Raw genomic sequence first — 27,740 nt, forward strand, 5'->3', positions numbered from 1 at the left:
TTTCCTGTAGACAAGTTGGTATGTGCAGAGAATGACAAACACTAATATGAACCTCCCAACATTTTGGAAACAAAAAGAGGGACAAAAAAGTTGGCGCTTGAAGTGTGGCAATTTTTTATTGTCCACGTCCATTTCTGTGGCCACACCCCGCAATTACCATGTTCATTTTACTACATTTGGCAGGTTATGAAAGTTTAAACATATTTCTGTGGTTTTTTTCAGTTTTTACAGTTTTTCTAATGAAGGTGAATTGCCCTTTATGCTGTGACTCTAACTTTTCCCAAGGGACTTGTTATCTTATATTGTTACAATTACTTATTTGCTTATCTAGAAATTGTTACAAAAGTATCTTATCTGCAGCTGTGGCTGTTCTGGGCTCTCTGCCAAAAGCCAATTAAGTTAGAAACTTTGTTTCTTTTTCTGACTGTTCAGTACAGAGAAAAATGGGACTTTCCAGTACAAACGAGGGACTGCGGGTGGAGCTGTCAAAAGAGGGACTGTCCCTCTAAAAATGGGGAGGAATGTGAATATAATGGGGTCTCATAACATATTCACAGCATTCACACTGGGATGGAGCAACACAGACAACTGGAGCCGGATACAAACAGAGGATAACAGACAAGGAACAGCACAGAATACTGGGTCTGTATTAGCTCCACCATCCCCTATTTCTCATATAGTCAAAGGAGCTGACACTTTAACAGACTATTCATCGTATATATATATATATATATATATATATATATGTTTATAATAGGAGGGTGGAAGTCATTGTTACTTTGTATTCCTTATCTTTCTATTCAGCTCCTCTCCTGTTCATCTCCCACTTACTCATTCACTCCCCTGACTGGTTGTTAGGGTAAACTGGACCTTAGCAACCAGATGAGAACCAGCTACTAAACTGGAACAAAAAGCTAAATAATTCATATTCCATAAAAATGAAGACCAATTGCAAATCAGAATCTGCATGTCACTAACGGTTTCTTTACATGTGAACTGCCCCTTTAAAAGCCGTTGCAGTTGTGTTTAAAGCTGGAGCTGTAGGGGGCGGAGTCAGGGAGGAGGGTGTTTGAGTGACACATGGGCAGTAGGCAGTGTTCATAGACAAAGCATTGGGGCGAGGGTTGGGGAATGAGACTCAGGATACACAGGGGCCTCACACACTAGAGCTGCAGAAATGCACAGAAGGGATAAGGGAGATCATATTGTACAATTACACGTGAGTCTGCAGATGTGTGAGTGACAGAGTGCAAGCTGATTGGTCGGTGAATGTATGAGGTCACACATGACACATGTAGGTAAGTGATGGGACAGTCTGGGCCCCGGCAGAATTAGCACAATCCATTGGCTGACATTCCAGCTGTTGTGTGTGGCTCTCCGAGGCTTCTGGGAAGTGAGTCCATAGCCTGTATATATATATATTAGTGCATCGTGGGTAATTATTGCAGCAGCATTTCTATTGGGGTTCATATCCCCCCAGGTGAAGCCTCTGTGTGTTTGGGGCACAAGCTGCAGTTGAGCAACATAAATCAAAGCTCCGCTGGATACATTAATATTACATATTATATCACATACACACGGCATAGAAACAACATCTGATCTGACACAAGGGCTAAAGTGGGCCCTGCCCAGAAGAGCTTACAATTAATATTACATATTATATCACATACACATGGGATACAAAGAACATCTGATAAGCAACACAAGGGCTAAAGTGGGCCCTGGCCAGAAGAGCTTACAATCTAAAAGCAGACAAAACATTGCCTTTCACTTGCACTTTTAACCCACTGTACAAATATCCTGCATGAGGGGGTCAGTTCTGCCTAATGTGTGTGTTCTGCCAAATTCTTTCTCTTCTCTCCCCCCAAAATATGTGTTTAATGATCAGCCATGAGAAACATGTGAGTGTGTAATAACACAAGTTCCTTATTAGCTGTAGGGTTGGGCCCAGATCAACTTTAGCACTTTCACTGATCAATTAGTTGCAGGGCAGCGAGAGACAGACAGAGACAGACAGACAGAGACAGACAGAGACAGACAGACAGAGACAGACAGACAGGCAGAGACAGACAGGCAGAGAGGGAAATGAGAGGAGTCAGTGCCTGAGCCAAGAACATGGAATATTGTGTCACTGGGAAAGTGCTGGAATTTCTCTTGTTCTTTCTGCTCCTCCTGCTGCTGCAGCAATGTAAGTACTACTCTCCTCTCTCTCATGTACTGGGGTCACACACACACACTCACACAGACAGTCACAGACAGACACACACACACACACTCATAGTCACACACACACACTCAAACATACACGCACAAACAGACACACTCACAGTCACACAGACACACACACTCAGTCATACACTAACACAGATACACACTAACACACACACTCACATAGTCACACACACACACACTACAACCATTTGGGTTTGGGAAACTGATCTCTGCTGAACCCTCATAGGCTGCTCCCATAATTTCACCCTTCAATAAATTCCCAGAATGAGTTTTTACTGTGGCCCCTCACTAATTCTAAATAGCCACTGTACCCCATCAGGATACCCCCACTTTCACTTTGGAGAAAAGCTCCCTCCCTCAGCCCACGAGATATTGAATTGGCCAATGGAATATGGGTTATTGGACCTTCCACTTCATCCAACATGTTCATAGACATTAAGTTGCACGTAACCTCCATCAACCTGTTCCCCACTCAACTGAGGAGACTTAAAGCCCAAAATAAGGTGACCCCCAAATTCTCTAGGAGATTGAAATTGGGCAGTTTGGTGCCATAAAGAGAATCACAGAGGAGCAAGTCACTGATAAAGCTGAGCACTCACTACATGTACATTAAAGAGGATCAAACCCCCAAAACTGAGCAATTTACAAAATAATATGTTTCAAAACATACAAAATATGTTTCTGAGATATTTGTAGTTAAAACTCTTGCCCACTGACATACCCACATACAGTATGGGGGGCACAATCACCAGTGATTTATATACTGGGACATTAGTTTCACAGAACAAATATTTGTCAGTGAATTTCCCTTTTTTTCTCCTGATTAATAGAATTAAGCTAATTATTTCACTCACTCATATGATTGGGCAGCCTGGGTGATATGGACCAATGTTATTTCACCATGGCTACTCACATGAACAGTCTTGTTACCCCAAATCCAAATGGGCCCATCTTTACAGTGAGAGGAGACAAGTTATGGATTGTTCTTCTGGATCAGGTTGGATCTAATGTTTTTTCAACTCCAGCCCCCACTCTGGTTTATAATAAAATTCATGAAGAAAACATTGTTCTTCCATAGTTCTTAACTTGTTCCAAACAGCAAATAAAAATGACCCAAAAATACTTCCCTCATTTGTCCTAAGACTACACTCCCACTCATTACCATGGACCACCATTAATGGAGAAGCCCAAGCATTTAGTAACCATGTACTGAAAGAGAGAAGTTCAGATTTTTTGGTTTGAATCCACGTGTTATGGTCCAATCATTCATCTTTATGTTACTAGTCCCCCCCCTACAGAACCACAACAACAACTACATCTTCATCCTAAAAAGCTTTGTATTATATGGGACAGTGAGTTGCTGGAGGGTCATGTAGTGAAGGAACATCTCGTTGTATCTACTGGCACATTCTAATATCTTCTTGTGTAGAACCCAGAGATCTCATGTATTCCTTTACCCTAATCCCATATGTAACACACAGGTTTGTTTGCACATAGATAACAATTGGATGTTTTCTTTCCTTATTTAGGTTCCTCCCTGAAAGTAACAGTTCCCTCCTCTCAGTCTTCCCTGATTGGAAGAGATGTCCTACTTCCCTGCACATTCCGAGTGGATAATCCTCCAGTGAATCCCAAGTTTCTCGCTCTCTTGTGGCATTTTGGAGACAAGGAGGTTCTGAGATACGACACAAAAGGGAAGGTCTCCAGCCCCCGGTTATCCATAGATGAGAAACTTATACTGGAAGGCAATGCCTCATTGTCTCTCTCCAACTTGACCATCTCTGATGGAGGAACCTACAGGTGCTCAGTCATTTACAGCCCAAACACCCAACAGAAGGAGATCAGGCTGCACATTCATGGTAGGAACCCAGGAACATCTTCCTACATTCACTCCCTCACAGTTACACAAGGAGGAACCCCTCATACTGTTGTTTACCATCTCCTTAATACTAATGGGTTATATTTGATACAGTGGCACATAAGTGACTTCTCTCTAAACCAAGGGCTGCTGGGTAATACTGTTTGTACATGGGTGGGAAACTGGATCAGGTACAGAGGGTGGATGACAGTTGGGAAAATACTAGTCCAACCCAAACTCACCTTCAAGTGACACCTCTAATCAGCCCTAAAGCAGATCTACATAGGATACTAATGATCAAGTTACATTAATATCTTAATGAGTTGGTAGATTTGAAATAATAGTGAAATACAATGTAACAAGGAACGGTGTTGGGTTGGGGGACTTGGAGCCCCTCAGAATATTCTGCTCACCAATACTTCATCCTTTTTAACCTTCTTTCCATATTTCTTCTATTGTCTCATTCTGTATCTGTGTCCTTGTCCCTAGCGGTGCCAGAGGTTGCGGTTGCTAAGAGAACTCTCGTTCAGAACCAGGGAACTTCCCTTCAGTGCTCAGTGACTGATTTCTACCCACAACCCATCACTGTGACTTGGCTCAGGAATGGGAAGCTATTGGCCAACTCAGTTCTGGGGCCCCTTCATCAGAATGCGGATGGAACGTTCCGACAGAACAGCACCCTGACTCTCACCCCCTCCGACACCCTGAATAACCCAGAGATTGTCTGTCAGGTGCAACATGAATCCCTCCCCACCCCCAGACAAGATAGTTACAAGGTGCAGTATGGAGGTGAGTGCACTTTCTATTAATATTATAGAGTGAGACATTGAGTCAAGTAAAGAACCCCTTCCTCTCCTGATGGTAAGATCTCCTTTCCACCCCATCAATGAGTCACTCATTCCCCTCTCTTGGTAGGGAATCCCATAACCTTACTGTCCTTACAGTAAAGAACCCCTTCCTATGCTGATGGTGAGATCTCCTTTCCACCCCATCAATGAGTCACTCATTCCCCTCTCTTGGTAGAATGAATCTCCTAAAGGGGCCACTATTATTAACCCAACAGTCCCCTGATTGACCCTGCCAACAGGTAAAATAGGGCAAAAAATACCCAGTGCCTGCTTACCCCATGATCCACACCAGCTATTATGCCAAAACTCTTCCCATGACCCACACAAACTCTGCATCACATCTTTGCATCTTTTGGGACTTTTCTCTGCCATGGAGCCCTTCATTTATGGAGCCTCCATCATCTTCTAATGATGGAGCTGACCCAGATGAAAGTGTGTATATGAGGCACATACAACTCTCTGCAGTTAGTCCCTTGGCTGGAAATTAAGCAGCAAGACCACAGTGCCAACCAGTGTGCCATCATGATGCCCAGGTTTTAGTACTGGGAAATACCAATACGAGAATCCCCTTGTTATATTTCTATTAAATGCAAAGGAAAATGAAAAGTCAGAAGACACAGTGGATCTTTAATTCAAATTATGGGATCTATTATCAGAACCAGTTTCCAGATAACAGATCCCTCTGATGTACTTACTGTATAAGTGAAATACTTTGTTACTTACGTGTTTATTGTACATTACACAGGGAACCTCCCACTCCTCTGACCTTTAGGTCTTTGCTTTATAGGAATGTATGAAAGTCCTGTCTGATAAAAACACACATGAATGTTCTAAAGGTTAGTAGAAGGGAAATATGAACAAGTTGTATTTCATATTAGGTTTGTGAGATGAATAACCCACTCCCCACCAGTAAAACATTGACACTGAGTATATTATGGGCTGCGCTGGTGCAAGTAATAAAGGGTCTCACTATAAATATTAGAGTTCTTGTGCCAAACAAATACGCCCTCTTCAAGAAGTCATAACAATATGTTGTGCTCAATGAAACTTCCCAGAGTAACAATGAATGTTTAATATAGAGAATTACATCTTATTATTGATTTTTATTATCACCCCTCCAGCAGGACAGATATGAGGAGATGTTAGTCTAAGATTGCCCTCAGCTTGTACAGAGAGAGTGTAGAAGTCAGATACAAATTATATATGTCTCCCCAGTGCCTCCGTCAGTACAAGTCTATTCAGCCAAGATCAATGGACGGCCGGAGCAGGTATTTGTGTGTGAAGCGACTCAGTTTGACCCAGAACCACTGCAGATTAAATGGATCCTGAATGGGAAAATTGCTGAAGATCAGAGGAAAAACAAAGATGGGGGTTTCAATAAAGGTTCCTATTACTTTCTAAACCCAACAAGTGGGAGCCAAGAGGGAAACATCTCCTGTGAGGTGGACCATGAGACTCTGCTACATCCCATCACTGAGACTCTACAGCTGAGACAAGAGGGTGAGTGGCCCCCCAAACCCAATATTCTTTCTCCTTATGGTATCACTGGGGCTCATTTATCAACTCCGGGCCAATATGCCCATGGGCAGTTACCCATAGCAACCAATCAGTGATTAGCTTTTTAAAGCCAGCTGCATGTAGAACAATGAATGCAACAATGTGATTGGTTGCCATGGGTTACTGCCCATGGGTAAATTAGCCCAATGTTGATATATGTCCCCCACTTTATCAGGAATGTATTAGTATTGTGTTCCTACTGATTGTGCTGCCCAACGTACATGCACATCTGCAAATAGTAGGTTCTGGTTCTGTGTTTGTGGGAGCTGTTCCCACTCTGGCGGAGGGCTCGGATTTTCCCCTCCCTATATTCCTCCAGTTCTGAGCTCACTCACTGCCTGTTGTAGCCAGATCTGTTGGTACCTGGGTTCCCTGATTTATATGTTTGGCTCCTTCACTTGCCTCAGCCGGAGGGTCTGGATTCTCATGTGATAAGACCTAACAGAACCAGAGAACCTGGAGGCCAGGCCCAGAGTCAATAGTGAGTGTAATAGACAGAAGAGAACCATTGGAGTCAAGTTACTTATCCCAGTTCATGAGAGTTTGGTGCTTTATCTCCCCTCAACTTAAAGGAAAACTATACCCCCAAAATGAATACTTAAGCAACAGATAGTTTATATCAAATTGAATGACATATTAAAGAATCTTACCAAACTGGAATATATATTTACATAAATATTGCCCTTTTACATCTCTTGCCTTGAACCACCATTTCGTGACTCTATCTGTGCTGCCTCAGAGATCACCTGACCAGAAATACTACAACACTAACTGTAACAGGAAGAAGTGAGGAAGCAAAAGGCAGAACTCTGTCTGTTAATTGGCTCATGTGACCTTACATGTGGTTTGTATGTGTGCACAGTGAATCGTACGATCTCAGGGGGCGGCCCTTATTTTATAAAATGGCAATTTTCTATTTATGATTACCCAATGGCACATACTACTAAAAAAGTATATTATTATGATAATGGTTCATTTACATGAAGCAGAGTTTTACACATGAGCTGTTTTACTCAGTATCTTTTAATAGAGACCTACATTGTTTGGGGGGTATAGTTTTCCTTTAATGACTATTATAAACTCCAATGAACTGAAACCCTTTCTTGTTCCAATAATAATTGATATGGAATCTGTATGTTTGATGTATTCATCATTTTATTGTAATTCTTCCAGTAATATATTCATTTAGTCATTCTGGGGAACATTTGATCACATATGTGAGTGTCTAATTGTCCCAGAACTACATTTAGTGCTGAACTGATTATTTTATGCCTCATTAGGAATTTATCTGGTGTCAGCACCTTCTTCCTAAAAATAAAATCCTCTTTTTGTGAGACAACTCAGTTTGTGCAAAAATCTCCCTTTCACTTTCTCTTTACTGAAACTGAATCATGTGAGGGGGTCAGTGATTCCAACCCTGCAGGGAAATACAGTTCTTATTTTATCCCTCAGGGCTCTGATTCTGCATATAGCCCCTAATTAATAACATAAGCACTTAAGGGTAAAAATCACTTGAAATGAGACAAACAAGGCCATAATAAGAAAACATATCTGTCTCCAATTTAAGACTGGGACACAAAGCTTTCTCTGCTTTATACTGTCAATAGGGCACATCAATTTTCCAGTTAGTAATGCAGATTATTCCAGATTCCATGTATTTGCCATCTCTTGTGCAACCCATAAGTAAGCATGTTACATTATCTACCTCTCTGGCCATTTATCTTAAAGGGATACTGTCATGGGAAAAAAATTTTTTTTCAAAATGAATCAGTTAATAGTGCTGCTCCAGCAGAATTCTGCACTGAAATCCATTTCTCAAAAGAGCAAACAGATTTTTTTATATTCAATTTTGAAATCTGACATGGGGCTAGACATTTTGTCAATTTCCCACCTGCCCTAAGTCATGTGACTTGTGCTCTGATAAACTTCAATCACTCTTTACTGCTGTACTGCAAGTTGGAGTGATATCACCCCCTCCCTTTTCCCCCCCAGCAGCCAAACAATAGAAAAATGGGAGGGTAACCAGATAGCAGCTCCCTAACACAAGATAACAGCTGCCTGGTAGATCTAGGAACAACACTCAATAGTAAAATCCAGGTCCCACTGAGACACATTCAGTTACATTGAGAAGGAAAAACAGCAGCCAGAAAGCATTTCTCTCCTAAAGTGCAGGCACAAGTCTCATGACTGGGGGCAGCTGGGAAATTGACAAAATGTCTAGCCCCATGTCAGATTTCAAAATTGAATATAAAAAAATCTGTTTGCTCTTTTGAGAAATGGATTTCAGTGCAGAATTCTGCTGGAGCAGCTCTATTAACTGATGGGTTTTGAAAAAAACATGTTTTCCGATGACAGGATCCCTTTAATATCTTCAGTAGTAAGCCCAATACAGATCCAATAGTGATCAGCCAGAACTCTGTAGTTATTGCTTTTAGCAGTTACTAATTAAAGCTGCTCTGTTTGCATCAGATAATATGTTAGTTGGGTCAGACAGGGCCAAGTATGAGAATCTCCCAGTAGGCCCCAGCCAAGAACAGTTCCAATTAGCCCATTCTTATTTCCACTCTAGGCCTGTGTGATAACTATAACATTTAGCCCTGTTTGTTGCAACTGTGGCTCTGGCTCCCAGTATGTTACATGTGCTGTACCAGTTTATTAGATGTAACTCTGTTCCTTCCTGATTCTCTTTCAGACGAAGAGGCCAAATATTCTGCAGGGAACATTGCGGCGGCCATATTTCTCACCATGCTGCTGACTGGGGCCGCGATCACTGTGGGACTCTGGTTTCTCATTTACAGGAAGAAATGTAAGTCACTGTCTCATTCAGTGGGTAAAAGGAAAACATTATTATTGGTCCTGAGATGAAACCTGAGACATTTTAAGGCACATTTAAAAAAAATGGAATTTTTGAGATTTATTATGCTCCAAAGCTGTTAAAATCTGAATCAGAAATAGTGATGGGCAAATCTGACCTATTTCTCTTTGACAGAAATTCACTAAATGACAGTGAAGTCTATGGGCAACACTTTTTTTGTCCACAACAATTTTTTTCACCCATTGGAGTCTATGGGCATCATTTTTGTGGCAAAACTTGGTGAAAAATGTCAGAAAGGGTATATAGGGTTGTGTACTATTAGATCTCTGAAAGAAAGGATTACGCCAAATTTAAATAAAGAACCCACAAGACACATCACACAATATAATAAGCTATTCTTGTTCCAAAGTAGAGAGAATTCAGATCAACACAGACCCATTATATTTTGTATAATATATTCAAGTGATATAAGTTCATTTGATGGTATGAAGGTCTGTAACCGCATCTTACACTACTCTCATACTGTGTTATTTGCTAATAACGAGCTGCAGCTCTAATTCTTCTCTATATCTCCTTCCTTTTTTTGAGGTGCATGAAATTCAGCTGTTCTCCCTCTCATTACCTGGGTGTTTACAGTTCCACACACAAATGGAGTGCTCTACCTACTGTAATAGCTCTTATGTACCAGGTGCTGGTGCAGTATATATATATATATAGATATATATATATATATACCCAAACCTGCCTAGGGTCAAAATATAGATCTAAGAAATGTAGTCACTGCAGCACACTGGAAATTAAAATTTGCTCTAAAAAGTTTGAGCGCATTCTTAATTTCCAGTGTGCTGCGGTGACTACATTTCTTGCATGGGTGTTTACAGACCTCCTTCTGCCAAATCTACTGCTACGTTTCTCTCTGACTTTTAATCCTGGCTCTCTTTTTCCCTCTGCTCTTACAGCTCTGCAATTATTCTAAGTGACTTCAATTGTCACATTGATGACCCCTCCCAGTCATGGCCATCACAATGTCTCCATTTCACCATCTCATTTGATCTCCAGCAGTGGGACAAATACAGCAACCCATAAGGATGGTCACTTCCTACATCTGCTCTTAACTAAAAACCTAAATCTTTCTGCATTTAACAGTGATCCTTTTCCTCTTTCTGATCTCCATCTAATCTCACACACTCCCCCCTCTACTAACCCTCAACCAAAGACCATGGTTGGTAACACTCACACTGTTATATAACTGCTCTGTCTAATTCTCTCAGTTCCAGCTTCTCCTTCATCAGTGCGTCCTCTGATCCTGATTCACTAGTAAATATCTGTCTGCTGTTATCAATACTGATGTCCCTCTGCAGCCACAACACAGTTGGACCCACAATCCCCTGCCCTGGATAAACTCTCTGTATTCCTGTATGTGAACAACAGAGTGTAAAAAAGCTGTACAAAAGCTGCCTTTCTCCACTATACATTTCTTATGGTCTGCACAAGACTATAGTACACTTATAATAATAATAATAAAAAAATCCAATCCATGATGCTGATTTTCCATATTCAACTCACTGCTTCATCCCTTGACAAATGATCTCCAGACTGCTAAGGCCAAAGAACATTACTCTATTCTCATTGTCCTGGACTTACCTTCTGCTTTTCATATTGTTGACCATTCTGTCCTTCTGCAAATCGTCTATTTTCTGGATATTCGGGATCAAGTAACATCCTGATCTCTTCCGACCATTCTAATTGCTCTTTCTATGTTACTTTTGCTAACACATCTTTGTTCTGCTTAGTGTTGGGGTGTCTCCAGGTTCTGTACTGGGCCCTCTGCTATTCCCCCTATATACCTTCCCCTTAGGAGGCCTTATCTCATCATAGCTGAATAGCTGGATTCTAGCTTTTGGAACACTAGAACATTAGTCTATTGCTGCCACTTCAATGAGAATGATTTTACCTTGTGCACTTTCTTCCCTGTATGTTATCCACCCACTTAATTTCTGTGTTTATGCTAATTTATTGTATTTATTATAACACTTGTCCTCCCTGTCTAGATAGTTCAGCATTACAAAACAATTTGTCTGGGACATGGTAAACTATATTATAAAGAAAGAATTCTGGAACTCACATCTTTTACCCAATTGGTATAAATTAAGTGTAGAACTTCCCCAGGGGGCATGAGTTATGGTTAGAATTAGAGAGATTTAATTCAGGGAAACAAAAAACTAAAGCTCATTTGTCTCCTGTGTTTGTTTTGCTGGGTATTCACAGTAAAAACACCAATTGCCAATTTGTTTATCAGTAGATTAAAATAAAGATTCTTGAATTGACTTCATATATAGTTGCATCTAGAAAGGCAATATTTCATTTTTGGTGAAGATGTTTTGTCTATAAAAGTAAAGATGGCTGAGGAGAACTTATAACATGAATTCAGAGATACATGGTCAATGTTATTGGGAGTGATCCAGGAAAAAAAATAATTAATTATAAGTTATTTGATATTTAAAGCCAGCGTAACTGGTGGTTGGTTGAGACATTTCCAATTGTTTAATTTGTTGAAAGTATTTTTTAAATAAGTATATCATATTCCAGTGGCAGCTATGATTTTTATTGATGATTCATTTCAAAATTTCAATAAGAACATATTGAAACTAGAAGGGGAAGGTAGAGTTGTTACTTTAATCCTTGGATGATGATTGGTTGTAACTGTGAACTGTGCTGGAAATACTGGACCTGTCTGAATGTGAAACAATTCAAGTTTAGATATGTGAGGTGTGATTGATGTGGATAGTGGGACACCTGAAAAATAAAAGTTCTGCTAGTGGAAAGGGCAAGGACATACCTTAAAAGGATCCTGTCATGATTATTAATGTATAGTTTTTATTACTTAATTACATTGTGTACATTTATTCTAATGTTTAAAATAATATTTTTGAACCAATAAATGCATTTTTCTTATTTGTAATATTGGTGTGAAGGACCCTTAGGTCATTGTGCCTGACCCTGAGCTTTCAGAAAGAACCTGTGCTGCACTATGGAACTGCTTTCAGATAAGCTGTTGTTTCTCCTACTCAAAAGAACTGGAGGAGTCGCAATGGGACTTGGATTCTTATGTCTACCAGAAAGATGTTATCTTGTGTTCAGCTCTTACCTGGTTGCTTTCCCATTGGCTGCTTGGGGGAAAGGGAGGGGGTGATATCACCCCAACTTGCAGCAGAGCAGTAAGAGTGACTGGAGTTTACCAGAGTACAAGTCAAATGACATGATGACACCTGGGAAACTAACAACATATCTAACCCCATGTCAGATTTCAAAATTAAATATAAAAAAAAATCTTTGTTCTTTCGTACTATAATGCAGGATTCTACTGGAGCAGCTACATTAACTGAGGTGTTTTGTAAAAAAAAACATGTTTTCCGGTGACATAATCCCTTTAATGTGTGTGAGCCTCTTCCTTCTTATGAACTTACAAAATGACCACCAACTAAACATTTTAAACAGTTTAAAAACAGCTAAAAGACTTCAGCTTGGAAATTCCTTCTTGATGAAAAAGTGAGGGCACTTAGTTTTCATTAAACCTCCAGGGGAGCCAGTACTCAACCACCCCTCTCATTTTTTTTAATAAAACAGTTGTGAAAGGTAAAGAACCACCACTTAAATTAGCATATACTGAAACAAAGGCTAATCTGTGTAACTCTACTCCATGAATTGTCAGGTAATTGCTTGTGCAAGCAGGTAATGGACTATATTGGTTTCCATGTTCTTCAAAAATGACAAAGATCCTTGCACTCAAGGTTATCCCATGTCACAGTTTCCTGAGTACATTAAGACAATGTCTGATACTAATCTCTCTCTTTAGATTTCCAGAGATTCCGGGTGAGTCACATACACAGGAGTCAGATGTTGGATGGGGAGAAGGTGACTCTGTACTGTGTGGCCTCTGACTGCCCTAAGGACCCCCAGGTGATATGGACAGTGGAGGAGAATGATGGGAAGAAGATGGAGATAACAGAGGATGAGCCCCAACCACAAGGAGAAGGGAATATGTTGCTGGATCAGGAATTCTCTGTAAGAACAGACAGAACAGAGACAGACGGGAGACACAATGTCACCTCCTCCCTCAGCTTCACCCCCGATGTATCAAAGCACAAGGGGATGTCTGTGTTCTGCAAGTTTGTCTGTGATGGAAGAGCCAAAGAGGAGAAACTAGACTATTTAATCATATGTAAGAAATAATCACAACTTGATAACTATTTTGTTATGGATTTCTGTTCCCTGATCAGCTGTACTGGCAGAGGCGATTACTAGACTTGGACACAATCGTTTCAGGACAATCCAATGAAATTGTTAAAACTGTTGTAAAAGTAAATGGTGGACAAATTATCTAAGCTTTTATGATCAACCCACTAATATTGACCTAGAACAAAACACATTTATGCCTGAACGTGCATGGGATCCATTATCCAAAATGCTTGGGAGGTTTCCAGATATGAGGTCTTTGTAGTTTAGATTTCCATACCTTTAGTCTGATACAAATGATTTAAACAGTAAATAAACTCAATAGGATTGTTTGGTCCCAATATGGAATCATGCAGCTCAAATCAAAAATCAAAATCCGATTTGGTGCTGATATCCCTAAACTGGCTTTTAAACACGGCTTATTATAAACTGCAGGGAAGATTACAAAATCTGTCATATTAAATATTTCTAGGTCTTTTTTTCTACATTTTAAAATTTTCTTCTTTTGGGTCTTTATAACATGTTTCCTAAAGATCCACAAGTTTTATCATTGTTTATATTGTTTTTTGCCATCACAAACATTGGGAAAAGCTTGGAGGGGAAATGTATGGTGTACTTAAAAAACACTTTAGTAAACACAGCACATTTGTAGTTTAAATTGAACATGGTAATTGGCTGACTTAATCTACAACCCTTTTGCTGACACAATATTTTCATGTTATTTCCCAGTAAAGCCCAAGGATTCCATGAAGCTTTCCCTGAGTGAGTCAGGAGAGGTTCTGAGCTGCCTGACCCTGCAGGAGTTTTACCCCAGAGACATCCAGATCAGATGGAGCTGTGGAGTTGGACACTACAAGGAACTGGAATCCAAAGAAAAACCCACAGACAACTCTGGCAGCAGCTTTAATATTGAGAGTGAGTGTAAGCTCCCAGGACATCTCTTCAAAGATCCAGGATTCAAAGTGCGAGTGACCTGGAACCACAGATCCAGTGATGAAGAGGAGTCCAGGGAATTCTCGGCAACAGATCCAGGTAACAAGACTGGGCTTCATGTTGCATGCTGTATTTAACTGTTGATGAATATATTGTATATATTACTGTTTATTTTAGTGGAATGTCTTCTAATTATTGAAGGTTTTAGTGATTTTTCAGTATCAGTTTGTGCTGCATTATCTAGGTACCTGATATTTTAATTCCAAGGTTGCTTAATGGTTGTACCATCCATGTGAAAAGGTAAAATCTAAGATTTGGGTAGATTGATGATCCAGTGCTTACATTTATTTACAATGATCTTTTGCAAAACATGTTTTCAAATAAGTTTTTTCGCAAGTTTAACCTGCATTAGCACCTGTCTTCCCTTGGATAGTATTCTTTTAAAGAGATACTTGCATCTGTATAAAATAACTCTAGCACATCTGTTTATTCTTCTGTTAGCTCAGGATTCCTAAATGTTCTACTCTCACTGTTGATTGAACTACAGGCATCGCTAAGCAACTCTGCTCAAAATGTAAAAGACCATTTCACCTAAAAGAGTCAAGGTGGTCATGTACTTAAAGGTCCACTTGTTTGGGGAGGTTGCCAAATGAGCAGATCTTTTCCTGATATGCCCAGCATGAGGTGGACAATATCAAACCCCGTGACCCCTTGGCCAAATGATTGACTCACACTGACTGAGCACTGAGGATGTAGACCATCAGGTTGAGGACCATATCAATGAGCTGATGCGTTCCTTGCACCAACTGGATTTTTAAACTTGTCTGATCGACATCTGACCAATGTTTGGCCAGATCAGGTAGGCCCATCTGAGGGCCCCATATTGTACATGGGCTGATAACATGCAACTCAGTCTGTCAGATTATCAGCCCATATATAACAGCCTTAAGGCTGATGACACATGAGGCCTTTAATATGTATGGCCAGCATTGATATTGCTTTATGTTGTGTGACATGGACTCTGAGACATAAAACAAAAGATGACTGCTGTTGACTGCCAAAGAAGAAACAGTCATGTAAATACCTGGAGAAAAACACTGATACAAGTGAGACCTAAACTTAAAGGGGTTGTTCACCTTGAGATAACTTTTAGTATGATGTAGAGAGTATGATAGTCTGAGACAATTTGCAAGTTGTTTTCATTTTGTATTACTGAAGGTTTTTGAGTTATTTTGCTTTTTATTCAGCAGCTCTTCAATTTGCATCTTAATCTGGTAACTAGGGTCCAAATTACCTTAGCAACCATGCATTGATATGAATAAGAGACTGGAATATGAATAGGAGAGGCTTGAATAGAAGGATCAGTAATAAAAAATAACAATACATTTGTAGCCTTACAGAGCATTTGTTTTTTAGAAGGGAGTCAGCGACGCCCATTTGAAAGCTGCAAACAGTCAAATAACAGAAAAGGGCAAATAACTATAAAAGTATAAAAAAAAAACATTTGAAAAGTTGCTTAGAATTGGCCACCCTATAACATACTAAAATTTACATTAAAGGTGAATCACCCCTTTAAATTGCATAAAAACCCTGGTTGTTATTATTATTAGTAAAAAATGAAATGGATTCAATCATCTGGCCCCCTGGGCCAAATGATCAAATCACTTTGACAAGGTCATCGTGGTGAGGACGACATCAACAATAATAATAATAATAATAATGGTCAAGATGCTTGTCTTGTGTGTGGCTTATTTATAGGACACTTTATGCCACATGACCTCAGACGCTGAATATTTGGAGGTCACTAAAGGTTTTATGTACCCTGCCAGGCAGTAATGGTGCTGAATCCATTTATTCATTTACTTAGTATTATCCCCCTCTCTGTGCATTTGCAGATTTCCCCTGGCGCCCACAGATGGAAGAGATAATAAAACCTGATACCCTGATACACGGCACAGAGGGCAAATTCCAGTGTAAGATCTTGGGGTATTTCCCTGATGCTCTGGAGGTGAAATGGTTGAGGAGAGAAGCAGGAGGGCAGGAATTATTCTCTGTGTGTCCCAGTGAGAAATACAAGATCCCAGAGATGGAGCAGAAGAGAGAAGCTGATGGGACCTTCTCCTGCACAGTCAGTCTCATTGTCTCTGTGTCAGCAATAACTGAGAAAGGAGCGGAGTTTATCTGCCGGGTGGGACACCCCAGTCTGGGGGAACCCCTAGAGAGAAGCACTGGGGCCCTCAGTGTGAGAGGTAAGTGAACAAGTTAGTTGGGAGGGTAGTCAGGAAAGTTGCCCTCCTGAGTAGATTGTTGGATTTCAGCTCATGGTATACTAAATATTCCACACTCAACTGCACTTATGGAAAGCTATATTATTAAGATAAGTATTGCCATTTTGCTTCTTTTCCCTCGAGTGCCCATATTGTGATGGTCTCACCCTGAACAGAAATACTGCAGCTCTAACTGTAACAGGAAGAGATCACCTGACCAGAAATACTGCAGCTCTATCTGTAACAGGAAGAGATCACCTGACCAGAAATACTGCAGCTCTATCTGTAACAAGAAGAGATCATCTGACCAGAAATACTGCAGCTCTAACTGTAACAGGTAGAGATCACCTGACCAGAAATACTGCAGCTCTAACTGTAACAGGAAGAGATCACCTGACCAGAAATACTGCAGCTGTAACTGTAACAGGAAGAGATCACCTGACCAGAAATACTACAGCTCTAACTGTAACAGGTAGAGATCACCTGACCAGAAATACTGCAGCTCTAACTGTAACAGGAAGAGATCACCTGACCAGAAATACTGCAGCTCTAACTGTAACAGGTAGAGATCACCTGACCAGAAATACTGCAGCTCTAACTGTATGTCACGGTCGGCACCCAACACCAGAACAAACACCAGGCACCCTGGTCTTGGCTCGTGCTTCACCAGTAGTGTGACCGCCTTTGGGCCTCGGGAGGAGCCCTCGGCTTACTTGGATGCCACCTGGACTTAAACGAGAGGTGCAAGATGAGCGTTCTGGATAAGCAGAGGGGCACGACAGTAAAGCAAAGTCTTTGGACAGAAGATCGTAGTACAAGGCGTTTAGGCAAAAGAGTAGTCAGATCAGGCGGGGTTGAGGCAGGCAGAGAATAAAGGTTATCAGGCAGGCAAGGGTCAAACCAGGAAGTCAATCAGAGGGTTAATCAGAGGAGGTAGTCGGTAATCAGGCAAGGGTCAGAATCCAGAAGTCAGAATAGTCAAATAGCCAGGCAGGGGTCAAAAACAGGAATCAAACAGGTTAAGAATATAGCACAAGGGTCAGAAGCACCAGGAAACAAATCCTATCACGGGCAAGGTCCCACAGCTCTAATGAGCTTTAAACAGTGTTTGAATTGCGTGCCATTGCGCGCTGACGTCACTACGTCAGCGCACCTTCACCTTTAAATAACATCAGAGCACGTCACGCGCGCCCTAAGGCGCCGGCGCCTGCGGCCTACAGGAAGCCGTTTGTCGAGACGGGCGTCCCCGCCGAGGGGGCGGCAGGCGTCCCTGCCGTCCCCCCCCTAGACCACCAGGTACGTTCGTTACACTGTAACAGGAAGAGATCACCTGACCAGAAATACTGCAGCTCTAACTGTAACAGGAAGCGATCACCTGACCAGAAATACTGCAGCTCTAACTGTAACAGGAAGAGATCACCTGACCAGAAATACTGCAGCTCTAACTGTAACAGGAAGAGATCACTTGACCAAAAATACTGCAGCTCTAACTGTAACAAGAAGAGATCAAAAGAGTGGTGGTGTCCCTTGACTCTGAAAAGGCGTTCGACACCGTGGAATGGCCCTATCTCTGGGCACTCCTAGATCGATATGGGTTAGGTAATCCCTTTATTAATTTGGTAAAAAGCCATATATGACGCCCCGAAAGCCCGCATACTGGTAAATGCTGAGCTTTCACAAGAGTTCCCATTGGCACGGGGCACCAGGCAGGGATGCCCATTTCATTTTACGCTGATGACATGTTGATTTATCTGGCCAACCCGAGGGAAGCACTCACAGAGCTTCTGAAGGAAGTCAAGAACTTTGGGAATTACTCAGGCCTTAGGGTCAATTGGGCGAAATCAGTGGTTTTCCCTATAGATGACAGGGGTAATAGGCCAGAACTGCACTCTGCACAGCTGCAATGGGTGTCCTCCTTCACTTACCTGGGCATGGTAATCCATAAAGATCCTAGTAAATACATTGAATTAAACTTAGCCCCAATAGTCAGGTCATTAAGGACAAAAACCCAACAATGGCTCAATCTTCCGCTGTCATTGCCGGGACGCATTAATATTCTAAAGATGATTTTTCTTCCCAAATGTCTTTATGCGTTTCATAATTCACCCACTCTGCCTACCAAGCAATGGTTCAAAGAAGTGGACACATGTATTAGAAATTTTGTCTGGGCAGGGGAACGCCCCCGATTTGCCATGCGAATGCTTCAAGCTTCAACCAACCAGGGGGGATTAGCCCTTCCCAATCTGACACTATATTTCTATGCCAGTCAACTGGTGTACGCCTGGTGGTGGCTTAATCCAGATCCAAATAATCAGGCCACTGTTCTGGAGGCAGCAGTGGTCTCTTCCTTTGAAGCCTTAGCTAACCAACTACACAGGGGTTTGCCATCAATTTACCCCCTAACGCCTCCTATGAAGACAGTGACACAGGTGTTCAATAGAACTGTGAAAGTAGCATACAAAAAATCAAATAGCTGGTCCAAATGGACTCCCTTGTGGGGAAACAGCACTCTTACGCACTTTTGGACTATCCCAGATGTAAGCGTATGGGCAACTGCAGGGGTAAAACACTTGAATGATATTGTGAAGCAGGGAGAATTTAAGCAGTTCGATCAGCTGAAGCAGGAACTAGGGCTGAGCAACCAAATGCTGTTTCGATACCTTCAACTAAGGCATGCATACGTAGCCCAGTTTTCGGGGGAAGCCCTCATAGTTCAAGAGCTTACTCTAGAAAGGTACCTGCGTCGACCGCATCTTTCCAGGCCTCTTAGTTGGTTCTACGTCATACTATTAATGGAAGATCATGATCCTATTGCGCATATTAGCCGTAAGTGGGCTCAGGATCTCCCCCACTTGGAGGAGGGATCCTGGAAGGACATCTTGGAACAGGTGCCCGATGTTCACATTTCAGCTAGGGACAGATATATACATATAAAGTTTTTAAACAGAGTCTACCTAACACCCCATAGGCTGGCACAGATCTATCAGGGACATCCTGATGTTTGTGTGAAATGCAACTTTGAACAGAGTAATTATATGCATGTATTTTGGGAGTGTCCTAAAATCCAGAGGTTCTGGGCAGCCGTTCTTCAATTCATGGGATCCTCGTTGGGTCTGCCCCAAATTCGAACTCCTGAATATTGTCTTTTGGGACACGTGGAGGACCTCAGTTTATCAGTTGGAGACAGACTTTGCCTGCAGCAACGACTTCACTTTGCAAGGAAAGCCATTCTTTTGACGTGGAATGCCCCTGAACCCCCAACTCTGGGTTTTTGGATTAAGTTGATAGATGAGATGATTCCGAAACAAAAACTTACCTATATGGCACACGGCTGCCCAGCCAAGTTTGGGAAAATTTGGGGCCGGTGGCTGACTGATCCACAGACAAACAGCAGATTTGTAGATATTTTGGACTGAATGTATTATTAGAACCTGGTATATCACAGGATGTAAGTAACCCATCCCCTTCTTCTTTCTCCACCTCTTCTCTTTCTTCCTAATTCTACCTATCTCTACTATTTATGTTATATTAAAAATCAATAAAGAAAACCTTTAAAAAAAAATCACCTGAAAGAGATCACCTGACCAGAAATACTGCAGCTCTAACTGTAACAGGAAGAGATCACTTGACCAGAAATACTGCAGCTCTAACTGTAACAGGAAGAGATCACCTGACCAGAAATACTGCAGCTCTAACTGTAACAGGAAGAGATCACCTGACCAGAAATACTGCAGCTCTAACTGCAACAGGAAGAGATAACCTGACCAGAAATACTGCAGCTCTAACTGTAACAGGAAGAGATCACCTGACCAGAAATAACGCAGCTCTAACTGTAACAGGAAGAGATCACCTGACCAGAAATACTGCAACTCTCACTGTAACAGGAAAAGATCACTTGACCAGAAATACTGCAGCTCTAACTGTAACAGGAAGAGATCACCTGACCAGAAATACTGCAGCTCTAACTGTAACAGGAAGAGATCACCTGACCAGAAATACTACAGCTCTAACTGTACCAGGAAGAGATCACCTGACCAGAAATACTGCAGCCCTAACTGTAACGGGAAGAGATCACCTGACCAGAAATACTGCAGCTCTAACTGTAACAAGAAGAAGTGAGGAAACTTTATTAATTGGCTCATGTGATCAAACATGAATACGAACTCTTGGTTTGTTTGTATGCACAGTGAATAGTAAGATCCCAGGGGGCGGCACTTAGTTATTAAAATGGAAATTTTCTATTTATGATTACCCAAAGGCACATACTATTAAAAAAGTATAGAATTATGATAATGGTTTATTTAGATAAAGCAGAGTTTTACATATGAGCTGTTTTATGTACTATATTTTTATATACCAACATTGTTAGGAGGGTATAGTTTTCCTTTAAAGGTATTCTGTCATGATTTTTATGGTGTAGTTTTTATTTCTAAATGAAAACGAATTCACTGTACAATATAACATTTCATTCCTGAACCAGCAAGTGTATTTAGTTGTAATATTGGTGTGTAGCTGCATCTCAGGTCATTTTGCCTGGTCATGTGATTTCAGAAAGAGCCAGCACTTTAGGATGGAACTGCTTTCTGGCAGACTGTTGTTTCTCCTACTCAATGTAACTGAATGTGTCTCAGTGGGACCTGGATTTTACTATTGAGTGTGTTCTTAGATATACCAGGCAGCTGTTATCTTGTTACCTTTCCATTATTCTGTTGTTAGGCTGCTTGGGGGAGGAGATGATATCACTCCAACTTGCAGTACAGCAGTAAAGAGCACAAGTCACATGACTGGAGGCAGCTGGGAAACTGACAATATGTGTAGCCCCATGTCAGATTTCAAAATTAAATGTAATAAAATCTGTTTGCTCTTTTGAGAAATGGATTTCAGTGCAGAATTCTGTTGGAGCAGCACTATTAACTGATGTGTTTTGGGAAAAAAAAACCATGTTTTCCCATAACAGTATCCCTTTAATGCCATGCCCATTGTCACACCAGAAATGTGTTAATTTTAGGAACTACTTCCCTGGCAAGTTTATTAGCTCATTGTTGTTGTTGTCATTTTGTGCAACTGTGGTGGGTGCAACTGGACTGATGCTGGAATTCTGGGGGTAATGGTAATCAGTGGATGACTTCCAGGGATAAGTACATAGTGCTACACAGGGGTGTTACCCTACAGTATGTCAGCTCGGTGGAGGACAGAACTGCTCTTTATAACTAACCCTGACTATATGACACTGAGTGTGCTATAACAGGCAAGGCCAGAACTATGGGTAGACAGGAGAGGTACATGCCTGGGGTGTGGGGGTGGCACTAGGCACATAACTCTTCTGTCTACCCCTAGTTCAAGGTCTTGATGGATCATCAGATGCCACATTTTTTTTGCAGTTCTCATCATCCTCAGTCACTGCCATTTGCAGATGAATTAAATCTAATTACATTTACATGTTTTGCAAAGTTGGAGGCTGTATGTTTTATATGTCACTGTCTCATTCCCAGGGGTCCCAGTTATGACAAACATTACCCAGAAGGACACACACATCATCATGGAAATAGATCAGTTCTACCCACAGAATATTGAGGTTACCTGGCACAGAGCTGGGAAAGACCGAAAGGATTATAAGAAGATCCCTGATGCTGATATACACAATGAACTATATGAGAACAGTGACGGCTCCTACAGACTCACCAGTGTGAATAAGATAAACAAGAATAATTTGTACATCACTGCTCTGGTGCAACATGAGACACTAAACTCTCCAATCAAGAAAGAGTTCCTACGGGAGAAAAGTAACAGCCAAATAACTGTGTTTAATACTATAAATATATTGGGGCTACTTGGGATTTCTGTCACATAGGGGCAAGATGAATGTTACATTAACCAAATGTAATGTAAAAACACACTGTATGTATATATGTATTTATATAGCAGTAAGAATTCACTATGCAACACTGTACAGCAGGACAATACATTAGAAGACACAGGAGGTCATTACAACAATAAATACAAAGTACAGCTATTAATCATCAAAATACAAAGAGACAAGAAGAAGAAAGTCCCTGCCCTGTAGAGCTCACAATCTAAGTGGGTAGAAAACTTACAGACACAATTAGAGAAACACTACAATATATAAGTCAGTTCCCAGTTCAGGGGATATATGTGTATAAATAGTAGAAAATGCATTACTCTCATCTAAAGGATAAAATATCATAAATATCGCAAAATGCAGATCTTGTCACCTCTGGCCCTGTGAATCCCAATGAGAATATAGTATGAGTTTCCCAAAAACAATAGTTAATACAACTAAAAGTTCATTTATTAGAGATGAACATGCTTTTTTTCCCTAACAAATGAACTTTGTATTAACTATTTTTTTATATTTTTAAGAAGCTCATACAGGTATCGGACCTGTTATCCAGAATTCTCGGGATGTTTTTTTAAAAAAAAATTGGTGGCAGGGGCCCCCTTATAAGTTAAAAAAAAACTTGGGGCCCCAACAAAAAAAATGTAAAAAAAAACATTGGTGGCAGGGGCCCCCTCTATAAGTTAAAAACAAATTGGGGCCCCAAAAAGAAAATTTAAAAAAAAAAAGTGGCAGGGGCCCCCTTATAAGTTAAAAAAAAATTTGGGGCCCCAAAAAAAAAAAATTAAGAAAAAAAAAAACATTGGTGGCAAGGGGCCCCTTACAAGTTAAAAAAAAATTGGGGCCCCAAAAAAATGTTTTACAAAAAGATTGGTGGCAGGGGCCTATAGAATATTAAAATAATACATTGGTGGCCAGGGGATTAAAAAAAAAAAAATACACAAACTGGTGTTCAGTAGAATTGAACTCATGGCTTCAGTACTTCAACTTCACCTCCTTTCGTGACTTCGGGTCTTTGCGCTGCTTCAGGACTTCGGCTTCGGCTGTTTTTGTGACTTCGGGTCTTTTCGGCACTTCGTGACTTCGGGTCTTTTCAGCGCTTCGGGACTTCGGCTTTTTCCGTGACTTCAGGTCTTTTTGGCTTTTCGGCTTTGGCTATTCGGCACTTCCGCATTCGGCAACGCAGAGTGAGGACGTACGGCTCGGGCGCTCGTAAGGGGGGCCCGGATCTTCAAAAAATGCCTGGGCCTGGTACGCTTGTCCCCCCTGTCCCCCCCTGATGGTGGCCCTGTACACTAGTAAGGACAAGGGGGTTTATTTATCAACACTGGGCAATTTTGCCCATGGGCAGTTACCTATAGCAACCAATCAGTGATTAGCTTTTTAAGGCCAGCTGCAAGTAGAACAATGAAAGCAGCAATTTGATTGGTTACCATGGGTTACTGCCCATGGGCAAATTTGCCCAGTGTTGATAAATAATCCCCCCTATCCCCTATATATACACACATAGGCTCATACTAACACTGGGCAATGTTTCCAATACCATCTAATTGTTTTATGTACTGGAGATGAAAGGACATTCATGACTTGCTCCCTATCTTAGCTGTATGATGTATGAGCCAGCCTGTGTATCACTAGCACACACACACATGTTGATAGTAAGCACTCAGGTGTGGGATGCCATACTACTTGTACATGAGCTAGAGATTGGAAAGAAAACTTGTACTTAATTATTCTGGACTCCTGACCTGAGCCTGTGACTTACAGGAAAACATGGACTTAGCTTGTGACATATACGACTCCACTAAACCTGCTTCTACAGACTCATATGGCTGCACAACCAGGGATGACTGTATAAGTCAATGGCTTATGGGTTAATCAATGAAATGACAGTTTATTAGAAGCAAAAGGGAAGAAATGTTCTATTTTGAAAGAGTCACTGCTAAGGCCAAAAAACAAAACCCGACACCAATAGGTGTAAAGGTGGCCATAGACATTACAATTACAATCTTTCCTGGAAAAGATGTTTCCAATAAAGATAATTTGTTTGAATACACACGTGTAGCGCTGAATGGTCAAATATACATATAGAAACAATAGAATTCTACCTGTATCTGACCATTCAGCACTAACAATGGCCGATATTTGCGTCCCTTCAAAGGGCCCAATCCAGATTTTCATTATTCAAGTCTTCTGCCGATTCCCACCCTCTTTTCGGCTCTTTTCCCACCATATACGTAGTGAATATTGTACTAAATTCATTTTGTACTATATTATCTGTGTGTCTATGGCCCCCTTAAATCAGCGAAAAGACCAAGTGCTTCTATCCACAGGGGCAGATGAAATCCCCCCTTATCTAGTTATTTACCCAGTGGCTGGAGAGAGGATAATAGGGAAGCAAATAATGTTTCTATCTTCTACCTGTGTCAATTTTGGGGTATGGGATATGCAAAAATATAACATTTATGTCATTCCCTCCCACAGAAGTCTATTATCTGCTGTCAGAGGGGCAGAAACCGGACCCATTGCCTAAACAAACAGATCCAGCCCCCAACAATGAGGAGTCGGGGAGAGGAAGTGAAGATGCAGGTGAGTTCTAGAGAGGGTTCTAGATACAAAATAGCTAAAAATAAATACACACAAAGCAAATGGAGAATTTATTTTGCAATTGATGGGATTGTCCAAGTAAATTCCAGATAATAATAATAATAATAAAGTGTGAGAAAACAAATTAATATTAAATATGGATCTTCTAAAGCAACTCTGCTAAAAATAACTATTGAGATCAAACACATCTTATGACAAATCTAGTTACTGTGACATATCCTACACTACATTATTATACAGGCAGCTACACTGAGATATATGATGAAAAGATGATCTAAGCTTTAGCTGAAGTATTTATAAATGTAAAATAATGACATATATTATATAGGATAGAAACAATAATAGCAATTATGCATCATATCAGTATTGTATGAACAAGGGCAGATGAAAAGTATAAAGACCATTTCAATGATAAAGACTGTCTTGTCTATCTATTCCTTTCATTATATCTGCAGAGACTAATGGGGGAATGTTATAAAACTCACAAACAGAAAAACAGTTTGCACAAATAAAATTAAAAAATGTGCATTTCACAGTGTAATATTCTTCCTAAAACTGTTATTGCACTGTGAATTTTAATTGCACATGTTTAAGAAGTGCTTGAAGGAGTCGTCATTTTTTGGAGCAAACAACAACGTTTTTCAGGTTTTATTACATTCCCTGTGCTCTGGCACAACCTATAACATTCACAAACTGTCAGGGGGCCTTGCGGCTCCAGAAGGGAGTAGTCCGGACTAAGGAGTAGGGATGTAGCGAACTGTTCGCCGGCGAACTTGTTCGCGCGAACTTCGACCGTTCGCGTCCGCCAAATGTTCGCGAACGTCGCGCGACGTTCGCCAATTTGGGTTCGCGTTCGATTCGTTCGACCATTCGACCATTCGAATTCCTTCGACCGCTAAAAATCGAACGATTTCCATTCGTTCGAACGATTGTAAGCATTCGATCGAATGAAAAGCATTCGATCGAATGGTTTCGATCGTTCGATTCAAATGAAAATCCTTTGATCGAACGCAAATCCTTCGATCGAATGATTAAAATCCTTCGATCGTTCGAATCGAACGATTTTAGCGGGTGTTCGAAGTTCGCGAACTGTCCGCGAACGTTCGAAGTTCGCGAACTGTCCGCGAACGTTCGAATTTTTTGCCGGTGTTTGCGAACGGCGTTCGCGAACATCAAATCGGCAGTTCGCTACATCCCTACTAAGGAGGAAGCCAGGAACAAAAGTCCAAGGTCAAGGTATCCAAGGGGATAAACAAGAGATTAGTCAGGTCACAGGCAAGGTTCTTCAGGCAGCGCAGATCACAAACAGGGATTCAGGCAGGGATCAAGATCAGGAAATCAACAGGAACAAATACAGGAACACACCCATGTACTTGAGGAGTAATACCTATAATTGGGCAGCGCCTCAGCATCCAGGGCGCCCTTTTATTATGAATTTTGGTGCCAAGCGGTGACGTCATTGCCATTACGCCTGCGTCCGCGCCAACGTCGTCATCTGCGGCAGCATCCGCGCTGGCGTCCCAGTGCCCACGTGGCCTGAATAGGCCATCTTGGATCTTCCACCGCCGGGAGAGGACGCACTGGTGAGCGCTCCCGGCGGCCTTGACACAAACCTACTTCCACTGGCTGAAGAGGTCACTAAACAGTTTCCGGGTTCACAAAAGCTTTAATGAATTTAACATACACAATTTTTTCACATTCCCCTATTAATGTCAGGGGAACCAGTTATAGTTGGCAAGAACCTGAAACAGTTCAACCAGTTAATTTGAATTTAAAATCTATTTATTCCCCAGTGCTATTCTTTTCAACGCTGCCATGGGTATCTGTTTATCATCAATGTGATGTTGTACTAAAAAAAAAAAAAAAAATGTTCAATAAGTAGGACGAAGGAGATACTGACACAGATTCTTCACAGAGGAGTTTTCTGGGTCCCACTAATGGGCCTTGGGGCAGTAGAAAAAGGGATGTTTTGTCTGTTGTTTGGGTCTATTTTATATATATTTTATTATATATTATTCCTTTCCTCTTTCCTTTTTAGGAAAAACACAAATACCCCCAGTTACAGGGCAACAGAATGTAGGAAATGCCCCTGGGGAAGGAAAGAGCAATGGAAAGAAAGACTGATGAGTTTGGTTGGTACCTGGGTGGGTTCCTCGTGGTGCTCAGAACTCACTGTAGTAACTATTGTTGTGCCTGTCTGTGACTCTGTCTCGGTGGAAGTGAAATTAGATTGTAAGTTCTGATTGGTTAATCGGTGACACTATTAGAGGAGCACAAGTGTCATCCAACCAACCTAAAGAGCCCAGAGCAACACCACCGGGGAGAATGTGTCCAAATCCTACGTGAATATCCAGTAAAGGAGGCTGACCAATCAAGTGCTGAAATGTGAGGGCTGAATATTTATGGAACTGGTACATTTCACATTATTTAAACTGGCTTTTAAAGTTTTTTTAAAAAAATAAATAAAACAAAGTTAATAAAAAACGGTTTGAAATAAAAATATCACCAATAAAAACCTGTGTGTGTAGGT

At 41.0% G+C, this 27,740-nt stretch overlaps 1 protein-coding gene across 3 annotated transcripts; it reads left to right on the top strand.

The window, feature by feature from the left end:
- The first annotated feature begins 1,087 nt into the window (after positions 1 to 1,087).
- Positions 1,088 to 27,740, top strand: LOC108704221 (signal-regulatory protein beta-1). Of its 3 annotated transcripts, none has more exons than XM_018240680.2 (11): positions 1,088 to 2,188; positions 3,762 to 4,091; positions 4,580 to 4,879; positions 6,154 to 6,438; positions 9,188 to 9,301; positions 13,167 to 13,532; positions 14,276 to 14,578; positions 16,375 to 16,728; positions 22,239 to 22,529; positions 25,088 to 25,192; positions 27,249 to 27,739. In XM_018240680.2, exons 1-11 carry the CDS (start codon positions 2,116 to 2,118, stop codon positions 27,332 to 27,334), a joined length of 2,607 nt encoding a protein of 868 aa, XP_018096169.1. In that variant the 5' UTR covers positions 1,088 to 2,115; the 3' UTR covers positions 27,335 to 27,739. The 3 variants fall into 3 exon arrangements, with proteins under 3 accessions (XP_018096169.1, XP_018096170.1, XP_018096171.1); XM_018240681.2 differs by having other exon boundaries at positions 1,088 to 1,298; XM_018240682.2 differs by lacking the exons at positions 1,088 to 2,188; positions 3,762 to 4,091 and adding an exon at positions 5,726 to 5,774 and having other exon boundaries at positions 4,684 to 4,879; positions 27,249 to 27,740.

The sequence above is a fragment of the Xenopus laevis genome, chromosome 9_10S, assembly GCF_017654675.1.
Source record: "Xenopus laevis strain J_2021 chromosome 9_10S, Xenopus_laevis_v10.1, whole genome shotgun sequence".
Lineage (NCBI taxonomy): Eukaryota > Metazoa > Chordata > Amphibia > Anura > Pipidae > Xenopus > Xenopus laevis.